The sequence below is a fragment of the Sarcophilus harrisii genome, chromosome 5 (genome assembly GCF_902635505.1).
Source record: "Sarcophilus harrisii chromosome 5, mSarHar1.11, whole genome shotgun sequence".
NCBI classification, from domain to species: domain Eukaryota; kingdom Metazoa; phylum Chordata; class Mammalia; order Dasyuromorphia; family Dasyuridae; genus Sarcophilus; species Sarcophilus harrisii.
Genome location: NC_045430.1, coordinates 23,360,143 through 23,374,519, shown reverse-complemented (window position 1 = coordinate 23,374,519; position 14,377 = coordinate 23,360,143). Strand labels below are relative to the sequence as shown.

The following is a 14,377-nucleotide window of genomic DNA, read 5'->3' as shown; positions in this document are numbered from 1 at the left end:
ATACAATCTAATGCAGCAACTTAACATTTCCCCCCAATTTGGGAGTAGAATTAATAGAACCTTATTGTGTGAATGGACCCTAGAGAGTTCAGCCTCCTTCCCAGTTCAGGAATTCCTTCTCTGATATCCCTGATGGGAATCCAGCTAGCCCCTCTTAGACATTTTGAGTGACAAATCTCTGTATTTCACCATATGACTTATTCCAACTAGTTCAAATCAAAGTGCATTTATTAAGAGTCTGCTATGTGTACGACCCTGTTTTGCACTGGGAAGTTCTTGCCCTCAAGAATTTATATTCCATTTCTGGATTATGTTACTTGTTTAAAAAGTCCTTTATTTTATTAAGAGAGTATTGACTTCTTTTAATCTTCTACTCATTGGTTTCAGTTCAGGCCTTCAGAGTTACATTTAATATGTAATGCATTTAATGGAGCTACAATAAAAATAAACTTATTTCTTCTCCATGATAACAGTTTTCCAATATATTAAAGGCTATTCTCATCTCCTCAGTTCTACTCTGAATAGCATCCCCCGTCATTTAACTCTTCCCTATATGACTTGATTTTCAGACTTTTCACCATCTTAGTCATTGATATTCTCCAGCTTGTCTGGGTGTCCATTAAACGTGGTATTTAAAGCTGAGCATATACTCCAAGTGTAGCCTGACCATTGCAAAGAATAATGGAACTATTACCTCACCATTATCCAGTATATACTTCTCTTAATGGACCTGAGGATTAAAATTACTTTCTTGGCAGCTCCATCACAGTATTGGCAATGTTGGACTTACAGTTGACTAAAATCACTCTATCTTCTCCCCTTTGAAAGGCTATTAAAGTAGATCCCTTTTGTTCTTATGTAGTTAGTAATTTTTTGAACCTAGGCGCAGGACTTTGCATTTAGCCCTAATAAATTTTATCTTGTTGCTTTTGGCTCCTTGTTTTAGCCTGTTGAAATCTTTTTGAATCTGGCTTCTGGCATCTGTTTCCTTGGTTATCCTGCCTAACTTTGTACATCTGTGAATTTGACAACCAGTATTGTGTGATAGCAAAAACCACTTTCATAATCTTTTTTGTGCAGTATGTGTGTGTGTGTGTGTGTGTGTGTGTGGTGGGGGGGGGTTGGGGGAATATATTTTGTTTTTGTCTTTAACAAGAGACATCAATGAAAGCAAAACATCTCATGTAATTGAGGCAAATCAAAAGTGATTTTTAGTGGGCTAGTGGGAAAAGATGATGTCATAGGCAGGGGAAATTCAAGTCTGGGAGATATAAAAGTCCTTTATCCTTTAGGGTTATGGGCTGCTGTTGGAAAAAATTGGCTGCTTCTCTGTGCCCTCTGAATGGAAGCTTGTTCTCATTTTGTTTAATGCATGACTGAAGAGCATTTCTTTTTGGTGTGGGGATCATTGCCATTGTCTTTGGAAAGGTTCACAGTTGTTTACTTCAGTGAACTCCAGTGTACTCCAAAGTACTCTTAACCAAGATAATAGTTAACATTTATAAAGCACTTGAAGGTTTGTGGACCACTTTTCCTGTATTCTTTTGTTATATCTTCATAACAGCCCTCTAGGATAGGTGCTATTATTTTCCCCATTTTACATATGAGGAAATTGAGGCAGAAGGAAGTTAAGTGACTTGTGCAAGGTTAAATTAAATGTCTCAGGCAGGATTCAGACTCGGTTCTTACTGACACTGAATTTTTCAACCATCTCCAAAAGGTTAGCAGTCATAGAATGCAATAACTCAATGATAGAATGCACTAATGATCATTAGATGTCATTCATTGCATAATTTAGTTTTAATTCAAGGTGTTGTTTTCCCAATGACCCCCAAATTGTCAGATTTAGATTTTCTTGAGATATCTACATACTGTCCATGGTGCATACTTTTCTCTGAAATTATTTTACTTTCTTAATTCAGGATCACTGATTTTAGACTAGGGAAAAAAAAGCAAATTGATTGTAAGAATTCATAAGCTCACAGATCTTATGGAAAAGACCTTAGATTGTCTAGTTCAGCTCCTTTGATTTATCAGTGAGGAAAACTGGGGTCTTGGTGAGAAGTGACCTGTCCAAGATCACACAGGGAATAGGAAGCACGCCATCAGAAAAAAATTTCAGGACTCAAGCTGAACAAAATTTCTATTGATTAGAAGAATTTTGAAGATTATTATGAGATGAATATTAGTTGGACAATAAGCCTATGAATAATTGTTCGTTTTCTTCTGTTCTTTACCAGATGAAACAAACCTTAATAAGATCCCAATTTGCTTGCACCTACAAGGATGATTTCATGACTAGCTATGAAAGATGCAGCAATAGGAATCATTCCACAGAAGAGCCAGCGTCTACAACTCTCCTGCGGATTGCCCTTACTGGTAATTGCTGTCGTATTATCGGAACAGTTAACTCTGAGCTAAGAGTGGAATGGAAAGCAAAATGGACTTAAGTTTTTTAAATGATTAGAAATTTATCCTGAAAGCACACATTGCTTTAAATGAAACAGAATGTTTTGCTTTGCTTAAGTGAATCTATATAACAATTTGCACATGCAAAGAACATTCCACTTGAACTTTTGATTGATCTTAAACTTCATAAATTAAAAAAAAAATTGGGAGTATTTTACATATCATTTTTGTTCTTCATTTAAAGCAAGGGTGAGGAACATCTGGCCCATAAAATCATTTGCTAAGGTAACAGTGATGAGGACCTAAAAGCTAGGTACAACAACCTCCCATTGCTTGAGTTTTGTAAGTTGATAATTTTGTATAGCCGGTGAAAAATGTTATAAATATCCAAATGGCCCTTGGCAATAAAAATGTTCCTCACCCCCGACTTAAAGAATTATCCTATACATACATATAAATTTAAATTTTTCTCTGTGACCATGTTTTCTTTATTGCAAGGCAGCTTACTATGTCTTATTCTTCTTAAACCTATCCTTTATCCTCACTGAAAACTCTATATTCATTTTATGCCTGTCTACGTGATTCCCCACCTACTTATTCTCCCAGTCTATCATCCCTTCTCTGCCTTTACTTTCCTCTCTAAATGGTCTAAATCCTACAGTGAACCAGTTCAATGATCTAGCATCTTCTACCCTTGAATTCCTTGTTGCCCTAATACTTGTCACTCAACTCTAGTCTCGATTTCCCCTATTTGCCTTCTCTGAGTCTAGGCAGAAGATGCTGAATGTTTCTGAAAGGAGGCAGTTAACAGTGCTGACAATTTCCATTACTGATTCATTTTTTATCATCTCTCATTCACAGTCTTCTTGTTTAATGGAAATCCTTTTCTTTTCTGATCGATTCTCATTCCCATTCCATGCAATGATTATCCTAAAATTCCTTTCTCTTCCAAGCCTCTACTGATGCCTTTTCTTGTTTGCTAACAGATAATATTATTCTTTGTTGAGAAAATCAAGATTATTTGTCACCAGTTCTCTCATTTCTTGTCTTTTGTACGTTATGTCCCTCCACATATTTATTCATCCTCTCCTTTTGCTCCAGTCTCTAAGCAAAAGAAGGTTCTTATATTTGCTAAGGTTAAACCCTTGATCTTATTCCCCCCAGATTCCTCCAGGATCTTGCTCCATGAATGTTTTCCTCTCTTTCATTTCCATCTCTCCCTATCATTTTGCTCCTTCTCCACTGACTACAGATCTTCTCCTTAGAAACCTTTACTTCACGCTGACATCTCCTCAAGCTGGCTTTCTAGATCTCTCTTCTCTTTTACCTCCAGGGTTCTAGGACAGAAATTCTTAGCTTGGTTTCCATGGACGAATTTTCAAGATCTTGGGGAAAAAAATTGCATTTAAAGATGCAAAATTTAAAATTTCATTTATTCAAAAACATGATTTGGAGAAGAGTTCCATCAATTTTACCAGGGTCCCTGACAAAAAAAAGGGTGACCAATCCCTATTCTAAAAAGAAGAGGCCTTATTAACAGTCTTTGCTTCTTTATTACTCAGTTGTATTTTGCCACCTTCTCATCTGGCTTCTCACCCTATCAGCACTCCATAATATTGTTATTTCATCAATATTATGTGATCTTTTAAATAAATTCAATGGCCCTTTCTGCTCTAAGGTGTTCATAATACTTGCCACTATACATTATCCTCTTCCATATGGATGTTCCTTTTTCCTCCTTGGCCTCTGTGACTTGTTTTTCATTTCTCTTTCTACCTCTCTGGCCACTTTTCAATTACCTTTGTTGGATTACCATCCATCAAGAGCCCACTCTGGACCCTAGTCTTATCTGTATACCCTTTCCCTTGGTGAGTTCATTTACTCCCTTGGGTTCAGTTTTTTATCTTTAGGCATACTAATCTCAAATGCATAAAGCCAGCTTTAATCTCTCTTTGGGACTCCAGTCTAGACACTGATTCCTGGGTGTCCAGTTGACATCTTAAAAACAATTTATCCAACATGGAACACATCACTTTTCCACGAGAATTTATCTTTCCCAAATATAATGTTTTACTTATCTGTGGCCATGTTTTTTCCCACCAGGCTTAACTTTTAAGTGGGGGTATTACAAAATTCTTTTAAATAATGTAGTAATATAAGAAGAAACTTGGTGTTAGTGAATAGTAAGCCAGTCTTAGAATTTAGGAACATATGGCTGCAAGATGTGCCTTTGTCACTTATTGCTTACATGACCAAGAATATGTCTTTTCACCTCCTGTTGTCCCAGGCAGCTCTCTACTAAGCTGCAAATAATTTGCCAGTTTTTACCAGTAGAGTTTCCATGCTGGGAATTCCCTCTAGCAGTGAAATCCTAGGTCTAGATTAACCCTCGCCAAAAGTAGGATGGAGATGCTATGTAAAATGAAACTGGCTAATATTTTTAAACATGTACTAAATTTTGTGGCATAATTACTTTTAAGATTAATTGCAAACTAGTTCAAAGTCATAGAGAGTTAAACATTTAAAATATTTTCCCATAAGTGACCCTTGGGACAAGAAGAAATTATAAACAGATTGTTTGTTAAAAGAAAGTATTTGGTGGAAAACAAAATTAGGTGATATAAAGTGATAAGAACTGAAGATAGAGGAGTTGGATAGGAATGAATTTACATTAGATACCCCGTCCCTTCATAGCATTCTTATTTAGTTAATCAGCTGATCCGGCTTTATATAATGTTTGATGAAAACATATAAACTTTGAATGTGTTAACCTGGTTTGAATTCTTCAGGGCAATAGTACCTAATAGGTATTTATTTTTCTTTCTTTCTCTCTCTTTTTTTTTAATACCTCTTGCACAATAGAAGGCATGAATTCATCTGATGGAGAACCAACCCTTGGAACAAGTTCTGGAAATGTTCAGCTGAACAGGAGTAAAAGTGAAAAAGTATCCAAAAAATCAAGTGATCAGACAGGAAACAAGGCCCCCAAGAGGAAACAGGTGGATTTGAACAGTGACAGTGGCCTCTGTATTCATGAAAATGAACTGTCTCAGCCCCAAATGAGTAAGATCCCTAAGACATCAAGCAGTCCACAGAAAAAATCAAATAAAATTCTAGCCAGATCAGCAGCAAAAGGCTGCAAACCAGCCACCAAGAACAAATTAATTGCAGGACAGGCAAAATTAACTCAGTTTTTTAGAGTTTGAATTTGTCTCTTTTGGTCTCTGGGCATTTGGGTATTAGTCATTAATCAAAAAGCAATCAATGAAAAGATTTGGAAAGATCAACACGTCAGGTGCATTAGTGCTTTGCCCTACTGAAATGTGGAATATAGAAGATGTTACCGTCGGTCAAATTAGACAAATGAGTCATGATTATGCTGAATTTTCATGAGATTTATTACACAGCAAAATGTTTACATTTAGTATATCCAGGAAAAATCTCAATCATTTGTTCCAAAATACAAACATTGACCACATCTACATTTATGAAGCACAATAACTTTCATGTTTTGTTTCACTGGCATCCAAATAGCTTCGTTTTCTTGGGAAAGGAAGATGGAAGCCTGCAGGTATCAGATTTGCCAACAAGGTCGATAGACTCTTCCCAGCATGCATCTGAGCACTGTAGGGAAAAAAAAATTCCAAAAATTTAGGCTGTTAAAAGGGACTACATTGCAATAACTATTTTAGAAATCAAAGAATAATTAGATTAATGTAATTCTGAGTAACCAGAATTGCTATCATTTTATCAGTGTTTATTTATTGTGAGCTGAGTGCTTTATATTAAAAATTGTATTTTTACAATTGTATTCCTATTTGATATTATTGTAATTACCTATTTCTAAAACCATTTCCCCATTTTTCATAATTTTTAAGATGTCTGAGTTGAATAAATAAAACTACTCACTGTCAAAATCTCTCCTTCCTATTGGAAATTTAACTGAGTTTTCTTCATCCCCAATCTCTCTCCTTTCCTGTGTTGATTCAATATTCTGAACTCCATTGTCAGCTGGAAAAGCCACTGATCCCTTCAGTGCAAGATATGGGAGCTGCTTAAGAGCTAGGTTCAACGGCAGACCACGGTTTAAGAAACTATGTTTGAAGCCTACATTCTGTTTAAAAGAAAAAGTTGAATTATGTTTCAGCTTTCTTATTATGAAATGAAAGTGTCATTTCATGGTAGAATATGTGTATACTAATTAGTGACATCCATTTAATTTTTTTAAAAGATGAACAGTATTTTTAGTAGGACTGAAAACCTTCCAGGGTTTATAATATCACACTGATGATATTGAGGCATCGATAAGATTACATTAAAGTCAAAACTCTCAATCATAGATAATTTTTTGTTGAGCTTTAAGAAGACAGATAAATATGATTTAAATGCCTATTGATTTTAAAGACTAGGAAAGTAGATACTGATTCATACCTTTGGATTTCTGCTCTCCTCTTCATTGATAAAACCACCCTCCTCGGATTTATAATGTTCAAGGGAAGGCACAGCTCCAGATTTGTCTGCCATGTCTTCCTTCTGAAGGGATTTACCCAGGCCAAATGGAGTCAGGAGCGCGTCGTCCTCCACGGTTCTCATGGATTTTGATGCTGAAAGCAAAAATGCTTGAGAGAAAAAAGACAAAGTTAGTATGAGCATGTAGGATGAGAAACCCATCTTCTGTAGTTTGCCGTTTCTCGAGAATCACACAGGTGTTGATGCTCGTGCCTTGGAAAAGAAAGTCTTCCCAGATGATATCCTCCCTCCACTGTCCCTAGCTTTTATATGTTTTACCTCCGTGAAGAGAAGCCACTTCAAGGATTTAAATCTATCATTTTTTGAGTGACTCATCAAACGAAGACACTTATCTTTTGTGTAGCTAAAACCTTACATAGGTTTGGCCATTATAGAGTTTTTAATCTCCAGCATGAATTTTCTCAGAGTGTGATTAAATTTCTTTGTGGAAGGCTTAGTGTACAATAGATTAGACGTTCTTTGTAAATGGGATGTTATTAATGTAGTCCACAGGACATCTGGCTCTCTGCTCATTCTCGTCTTCTCAATAGAACTTACCTTCTGATTAAATGCATTTAAGAACCCAACTATTCAAAGATGACAGGTAGAAGGATTTTATTTCATTTTAATCCCTGAATAAGGTGTAATTGCTTTTAAGTGACAGTTTTTTGATAAACACTTGACAAAATAAAGCCCTGATGATTGAAATGCATATGATTGTAAACAAGTTTATAACTCAAGCATTACATCTGATGTCATTATGTAGTCTATCTCAGTATCTGGAAAAATACTTTCACAGGATATTGCTATATTTTCTTTCTCTTTATGTATTCAGTGCTTAGCATATTGCCTGGCACATAATAAATGGTTGTTGATTGATTGATATATTTTCTTTTTTTCCCTTTGGATAAAATTTAGTTCCCCAAACACCACTGTCAGTATGTACATTTAGTATCAATATAACTATAGTGCACCCAGATCTTCCTCTCTCTCTTTCTTCTTCCCTTCTTTGCCTTCTCTGATCCAACCCATTAAAAGTCATTTTCAGGGGACATTTCCATCAACCATTAGGGTATCCTGAATTTTAGCAGTAGTTCTACACCTGGCAGGAGGAAGTTAGTTTAACCTCACCCTAAATGAGACCCTTCTGATCATTTCTAACTTTGGGTAATATCTACAGGATAAGAGAGGTTCACTCATTGCAATGTTCTCCTAGATGAGGGGAGGGTTCTACCAATGGTCTTATTCTAAAAGTTTAGATTATTAAAAGTGACTCTGCTATAAACATAAAAAATGATTAGAGTAATTTAATATCTGTTCTCTTGTAAGAAAAAGAGAACTTTCCAATGCTAACTACCCTCTGCCCCAAATCAGTCCTCCAGAGCATGCTCACTTCATACCTACAAGGCTAGGACATCATCCAGTATTAGTGGGAATGGGCTTTGTATTTTCCTTAAAACTATGCAGATTCCTAAAGCAAAGGCTAGATTCTAAAGGTTTCCTTCTTACAGCAATTTTGGACAGATGGTCTAAGGTAGGAACCATCCTGGCTATTGAAGGCATCTTAACATTGATCAGAGGTCGGCTAGGGTCTTTTTGTCCCCTGCCGCAGGAATATAATCTAGGATCATCTCAGAAGGTAAGATGAGCAACCTGAATTATTATAAAAGTGCAGTGAAAATCCTGATTTGGGGAGTATAGTCAGGCCCTCCCCAGATGCTTTAACACTGAAGAGAAAGATGATCGGGGCCAGACCTGGTCACAGTGCAATAGGGTGTTGATAGTAGCAGACACTTGACTGGACAAACCTGGTGGATAGAAGAGCAGGAAATTCTGATGGTGAATGTGGGCAGCATTGATGTTGGAGACCACGGAAGCTTTTGGTCATGAGTGATACCCCAGACCTACATGTTGCTTTCATGCCAAGGTTTAGATAAGCAGAGGACTGTCCATTGTCTCAAAGTTCATAGCAGATGGTAACTACTTTGGTGATGTGGGATGGAACGTGGGATTGTGGCTGCCAGCTGGAGCAGCAGCCCCTGGGTCCGACCCAGAACAATTCCAGAAGTCCCCCAGAACTGTGTGCACTGGAAAGATCTGGAGAACTTGCTCTATATCTGAGAGAAGGGGGTAGAGGGGGGAAATCCAGGGCACTTCCAGGAAGCCCTCACCATGACACAGAGACAGATACTTCATGCTGTGGATGCAGCCTCAGTCAAAGTGAGACTTATTGATGTCCTTAGCTTAAAAAGACCAAAATCTCCCTTGTATTCAGGGCCATCTTCAGTTATCCTGTTCTACATCTGGCCACTGAACCCAGATGGCTCTGGAGGAGAAAGTGAATTACACAGCCTTTCCTCCCTTCAACTTAATTTACTTGCATGAATGACTTTACCTCCCTCATGTCATGGTCAAAAAAAGGACAGACAAAAGCTCCTGAGACAATCTCTTGCTCTATGACTGCTTCTATCATCCAGGACCTGACTAGGACATCTGAGTCCTGGAGGCCCAGCACAGCACCTAGAATAGGGGTTGATTGGTCTGTGCACATAGAAGTCCTGATTCTGCCCATCCTACTGTAGAAGCCAGAGTCTTACCTCATTTGCCCAACTGGATTTAGCTCTCTACTTTCTTTTCCTCAGCTACCATCCTCCCCAATCAATCGGTAAACATTTATCAAGCACCTACTGTATACCAGGCATTGTGCTAAGAGCTGAGGATGCAAAAAAGAAGAGACAATTTCATAGTATATCTTACCCACCATTTTGTTAAAGCAATTTTTTCCCCAAAGCAGAGATGTTTAATAAATAGATAAAGAAGGAATAATAGATATTTCTTACAGAAATGTGAAGCACAATCTCCCAAATTGTCCATACCTTTGGTCATTTATCAATTGGGGAATGACTTGTAGTTTTATAAATTTGAGTCAGTTCTCTCTATATTTTAGAAGTAAGCCCTTTATCAGAAACATTGAATATAAAAATTGTTTGTTTCCTGGATTTCTGCTTCTCTTATTTTTAATACATATTGCTTTATGAATCATGTTGGGAGAGAAAAATCTGAACAAAAGGGAAAAATCATGGGAGAGAAAAAAAACAGAAAAAAGAAGTGAACATAGCATGTTGATTTACATTGTCTCCATAGTTCTCTTTTTGGATACAGATGACATTTTCTGTCCAAAGTCTATTAGGATTGTAAAGCAGTATTTTCAATAAATGTGTTTTGAGGATGATGATTATATATTTGTTTTTGGGTAGTAACTAAGAGCATTTCAATTTCAAGCAACATGTATTAGTTGCTGTCTGTCTGCAGAGGACTGAGCTTAAATTGTAGGAGGTAAATGAAAGGATTAAATTAAATAGTCTGTGCTCATGCATTCACAATACAGTTAAATACAATCCATAGGCAAAAGATAATCAAAGAAAAGGATTCAGATCTGTCTAAAAGAGGTGTGAACCAGGTGCTGAGGAAAGGTTCAAGTTTATTGGGAAGGGGCCAGAATCCTAACTGCCCAAGAGATTCAAAGAGAACTTCTTAGAGGTGGTTGAAGTAGCAATCAATCAGTCAGCCAGCATTCATTTAGTGCTTACTGTGTGCTAGAGAAATAGTCCATGATCTCAAGAAGCTTGTATTCTAACGGGAAAGACAACATGTAAATAAATAGGTAAATACAAGATATATACAGATGACTTGCCTTGGAATCCAAAAGCATGTTTTAAGCACCTACAATGTGCAAAACACTGTGGTAAGTGTTCGAGTTACAAACAAAATTGAGGTAAGTCCTTTCACTCAAAGGAACTGACATTCTGATAGAAAAGACTACACAGAGTTCATATTCATGTTCAGTTTATGGCAGATAGAAGGTCCAGGTAGTAATCAAGGGAAATAAACAAGCAGATGGCAAAAGCACCTTGGGCAGTAATGTTGGATAAATGGTCCTGTTGAGGTTAGGAACCGAATGTTGAGGTGTAGACCACATGTTGAGGTCTACATTTGGGGTACCTAAATGAAATTAGGGTTTAGTTAAGGTCTAGTGGCAGGTTTGGGGTACAGGGAGTCAAACAGAGTTCCCCTGCAACTCCCTTAGATTCGGCGCAAGGATACGGCGGTATATGAGGTCTAGAAGCGGTGTGGATTCCCAATAAAAGCATTTATTAGCCCAGAGAGCTAGATTAATAAAAGAGGTTTATTATTGAGTTTAGAAGTAGGAGATAGGTGAAGGTAGAGATAAGGAGGGCACTGGACAGAGGGTCCAGCGGACAGAGGGTCCTCATATGGCGACCATGTTTGGAATCTCTGCAAAGAGGGGTTCCCAGTATGGTCCTTTTAAGTCTGAGACTTAGCTCGAGGGGCTTTGGGGTGTAGCCCCAAAGTTGGCTCAGATCTGGGTGGGGCTGGGATAGGTCCGGACCTTCTATTGGAATTCAAAGGGACCAGGATTTGTGAGTCAAAGGGTAATTTACATTAGCTAGGGGGGTTGGGAATCAAAGATTGGAATCTTTCCCGCATCAGTCCCAAGAGGATAGAAGGTCTAAAAGTTAAAGTTTGAGGATCTGGGATCTTTCTAGTATGGGTCACCAATCAGCTAACAGTAGGCATCTTGTGATTGGTGGGAACTGGGCAACTGGACAAAACGGGTTGGTTGGAGACGGGAAAAGTCCTTGTTTTGTCATCTTCATTTTGATGGACTAGAAGAAGGTAGTCTCAGAAGTTAAGGTACAAACTATTGGGAGAACAAGCAAAGAAAGGCCTCCTGTGGGATTTGACTGGAAAAATAGAAAGGAACCAGACTATGGAGAACTTTAAACAATACTTTGTAATTTATTGGAATTGGTTATCCCATAGACATTTTGAAATTATATTTTCAAAACAGAACTCATTCTTTTCCCACCAATTCTTCTCTCTTCCCAATTGGAACAAATAATCAGGAGTAGATGATCAGGACATGATCAGTATTAAAAACAGCGAAGAAGGCAAAAAGGATGAGGACTGAGAAAACGTCATTACATTTTTACAATGTAATTTAGGTGGAGCCAAAATGGTAGATTTTAGATTCAGCAACCCAGCTAAACACTTCCAATATTTCCCTCCAAACAACTTTAAACACCTCTGTTATACACATGTAATTCTGGTTCACAGTTTCCAGAACATAGAGTAGTACTTATGGACAGCCAAAAGGGAACGGGGACTCTGGTCTCAGTTCCAATGAGCACTAGCACTTATGGCTGAATGAGAGCAGGAGACCTGGTCACAGTACAATGGCAAATAATCTGGGCTTTTTCCTGGGTAAAAACTGGAACATAGACCAGAACTGTGACATCTCTTCCCAGATGGAAGCATTGAAAACTTGTGTATTCCCAGAACTAGCTCTGAAAACAGCAACATGAAAAAGTCTAAAGCTAGTGACAAAAAAAGTCTAAAGCCAGGTAAGCAGAGCCCAACTTTAATATAAAATGCAAAGTAGGCTAGAAAAACAAAACAAAAACAACAAAAAGAAGTTGAAAATAAAAAGCTACTGTGGTGACAAGGAAGACCAAGATAAAATTAGGACATAATATGAATATCTACAAATAAAGCCTCAAAGAAAAATGCTAACTGGACACAAGCCCAATAAAAATTCCTGGAATAATTAAAGATAGTGTGATCTGGGAAGAGGTGTGGTTGGTCACTGTTCTCCTGGTCTATACACCAATTTTTATCCAGAAAGAAACCCTGATCATCTACCAATACAACTGGACATCTTCTCTGCAACTTAGAGCTTAGAAAATTGCTTGAGTAAATTAAGTGACTCATCTATTATCATATTGACAAAAGGTGACAGAGGTAAAAAGTAGGTTTTCCTGACTCAGAGGATATCCTTCACCCCTAGATCTCTTTACTAATGAAGCTCTAATCTAAAAAACAGAAAAAGAAAAAAAAAAAAGTTGATCAGAGACATAACATGAGTCCAGTTCAATATAGTTAATTAATGATGGAAACCCAACTTAAATCGTGTAAAATGTTGTCTGAATAACCTAAATAATAATCAATGGAGTCAGTCATCAACAAAAAATTCTTAAGGCTAAAGAATTAGCTTTTGGGTGCCCAAAACTCTGTATCCACTTTGTTCATTAAATTGTTTTTGAATCAAATGTTAACCTTAGAAGAATGGGCTCATTCAATACCATTGTGTTTTCCCTTTTAAAGTGTTCATTTTTAAACTAGGTAATTATTGGAGGGAAAAACAAATAATTATTTCACAGATCCATTATTATGTCTTAAATTATCCCTGTCTTTTAAAATAATCTGTCTCCCCCAACTGATTCAGGATTGCAGTGAATGGTGCTAACAGCTGATTCCTTTAGGGGGTTGTTGGAATCTCATTAGATGGATTTGCTTTGGAAGAGTGTTTAGGGAGGAAAGCTCTTAAGTACTCAGGCTTCTTTGATCCTCCAGCTTCCTTTGGGGAGAGAGGAAGAATGTTATTAGTTTTTTCCTTGTATGTTTCCCACAGTCTGAAGACCTGCCTTGGAGCTAACTGTCTGTCCCCATGTAGAGAAGATGTACCTTGGGAGTAGAATTCTCTGAATCTGCTGCCGTTCTGGTAGGGTAATCAGTATTAATAATTACACATTTGGATTTAAATTATGACTGGATGAACTGGTTTGGCTAATCTTCACACCAAATTGAGACCAAATCCAAACCATTTTGAGGTTTTAGAAAGGTTGGTTAATGTTTTCCTTTATTTTATTTAACTATCATAAGCCTCTGAACATTATGAGGTTTTCCCATAACCATTTAATTATGTAGAAGCAATCCAAGTTTTAAAAAAATACAAAAAGATAGCTTTTCTTTTACACTGGTTGCTCTGATGTGCAATGAAGCATAGTTATTTTTTTCAATGATGCTTAGAATGGTATCCCCAAGCAATAATATCACTTTGAAGAAAAATGACTGGTTTAGGTAGTTTAGAAAATCTTGGGGAGAAGACCAAAGCTTTCTAAACAAATGGGGAAAAATACATTTTCTAAAGAGTTAACTTTCGCCTCCTCCTTCCTAATTACCCTCCTTCATCATTAGTGTAGCCATTCTGTGATGAATTTGGAATCTAGGTTGACTCAGATGAAATCACAAGATGGAGGGCAGGAAGATTCCTTTATTCAAGCCAATCCCCTCGTTTTCCAAATGAAGAAACTGATATTACAGATGACATGTGAAGTGACTTCCACAGATCTCATTGCTAGGAAGGTCTAGACCTAGAGCTAAAATCTGAATTCAGATCTTCTAGTTCAAAATAATGTGATTATAGTTCAAGTGACCTCTGGCTTTGTAAAGCTTTGTAAACCATGGAGCTCTCTATAAAGTGTGTTCCTACTTTCAGTATCATTATGAGTAATTTATTAATGTAGAACCAAACACCCCCATAGCTCCATCACCCACTTTTGTGCCAGTTGTCCCCTATACCTGGAATGCCCTCCTA

At 37.3% G+C, this 14,377-nt stretch overlaps 2 protein-coding genes across 4 annotated transcripts in view; one reads left to right on the top strand and one right to left on the bottom strand.

The window, feature by feature from the left end:
* The window catches only part of PARPBP (PARP1 binding protein), a 70,250-nt gene extending 63,931 nt beyond the window's left edge, over positions 1-6,319 (top strand). For all 3 annotated transcript variants that reach the window (XM_031940678.1, XM_003771080.3, XM_023504423.2), the window contains 2 exons: positions 2,241-2,379; positions 5,272-6,319. In XM_031940678.1, coding sequence (XP_031796538.1) covers positions 2,241-2,379; positions 5,272-5,615 — 483 coding nt within the window. In that variant the 3' untranslated portion in view covers positions 5,616-6,319. The remainder of the gene's footprint in view (positions 1-2,240; positions 2,380-5,271) is intronic.
* Positions 6,311-7,092, bottom strand: PMCH (pro-melanin concentrating hormone). Its single transcript, XM_023504426.2, has 2 exons — positions 6,841-7,092; positions 6,311-6,523 (listed from the first exon to the last, which is right to left on the bottom strand). Exons 1-2 carry the CDS (start codon positions 7,078-7,080, stop codon positions 6,311-6,313), a joined length of 453 nt encoding a protein of 150 aa, XP_023360194.1. The 5' UTR covers positions 7,081-7,092.
* Between the last annotated feature and the right edge of the window lie 7,285 nt (positions 7,093-14,377).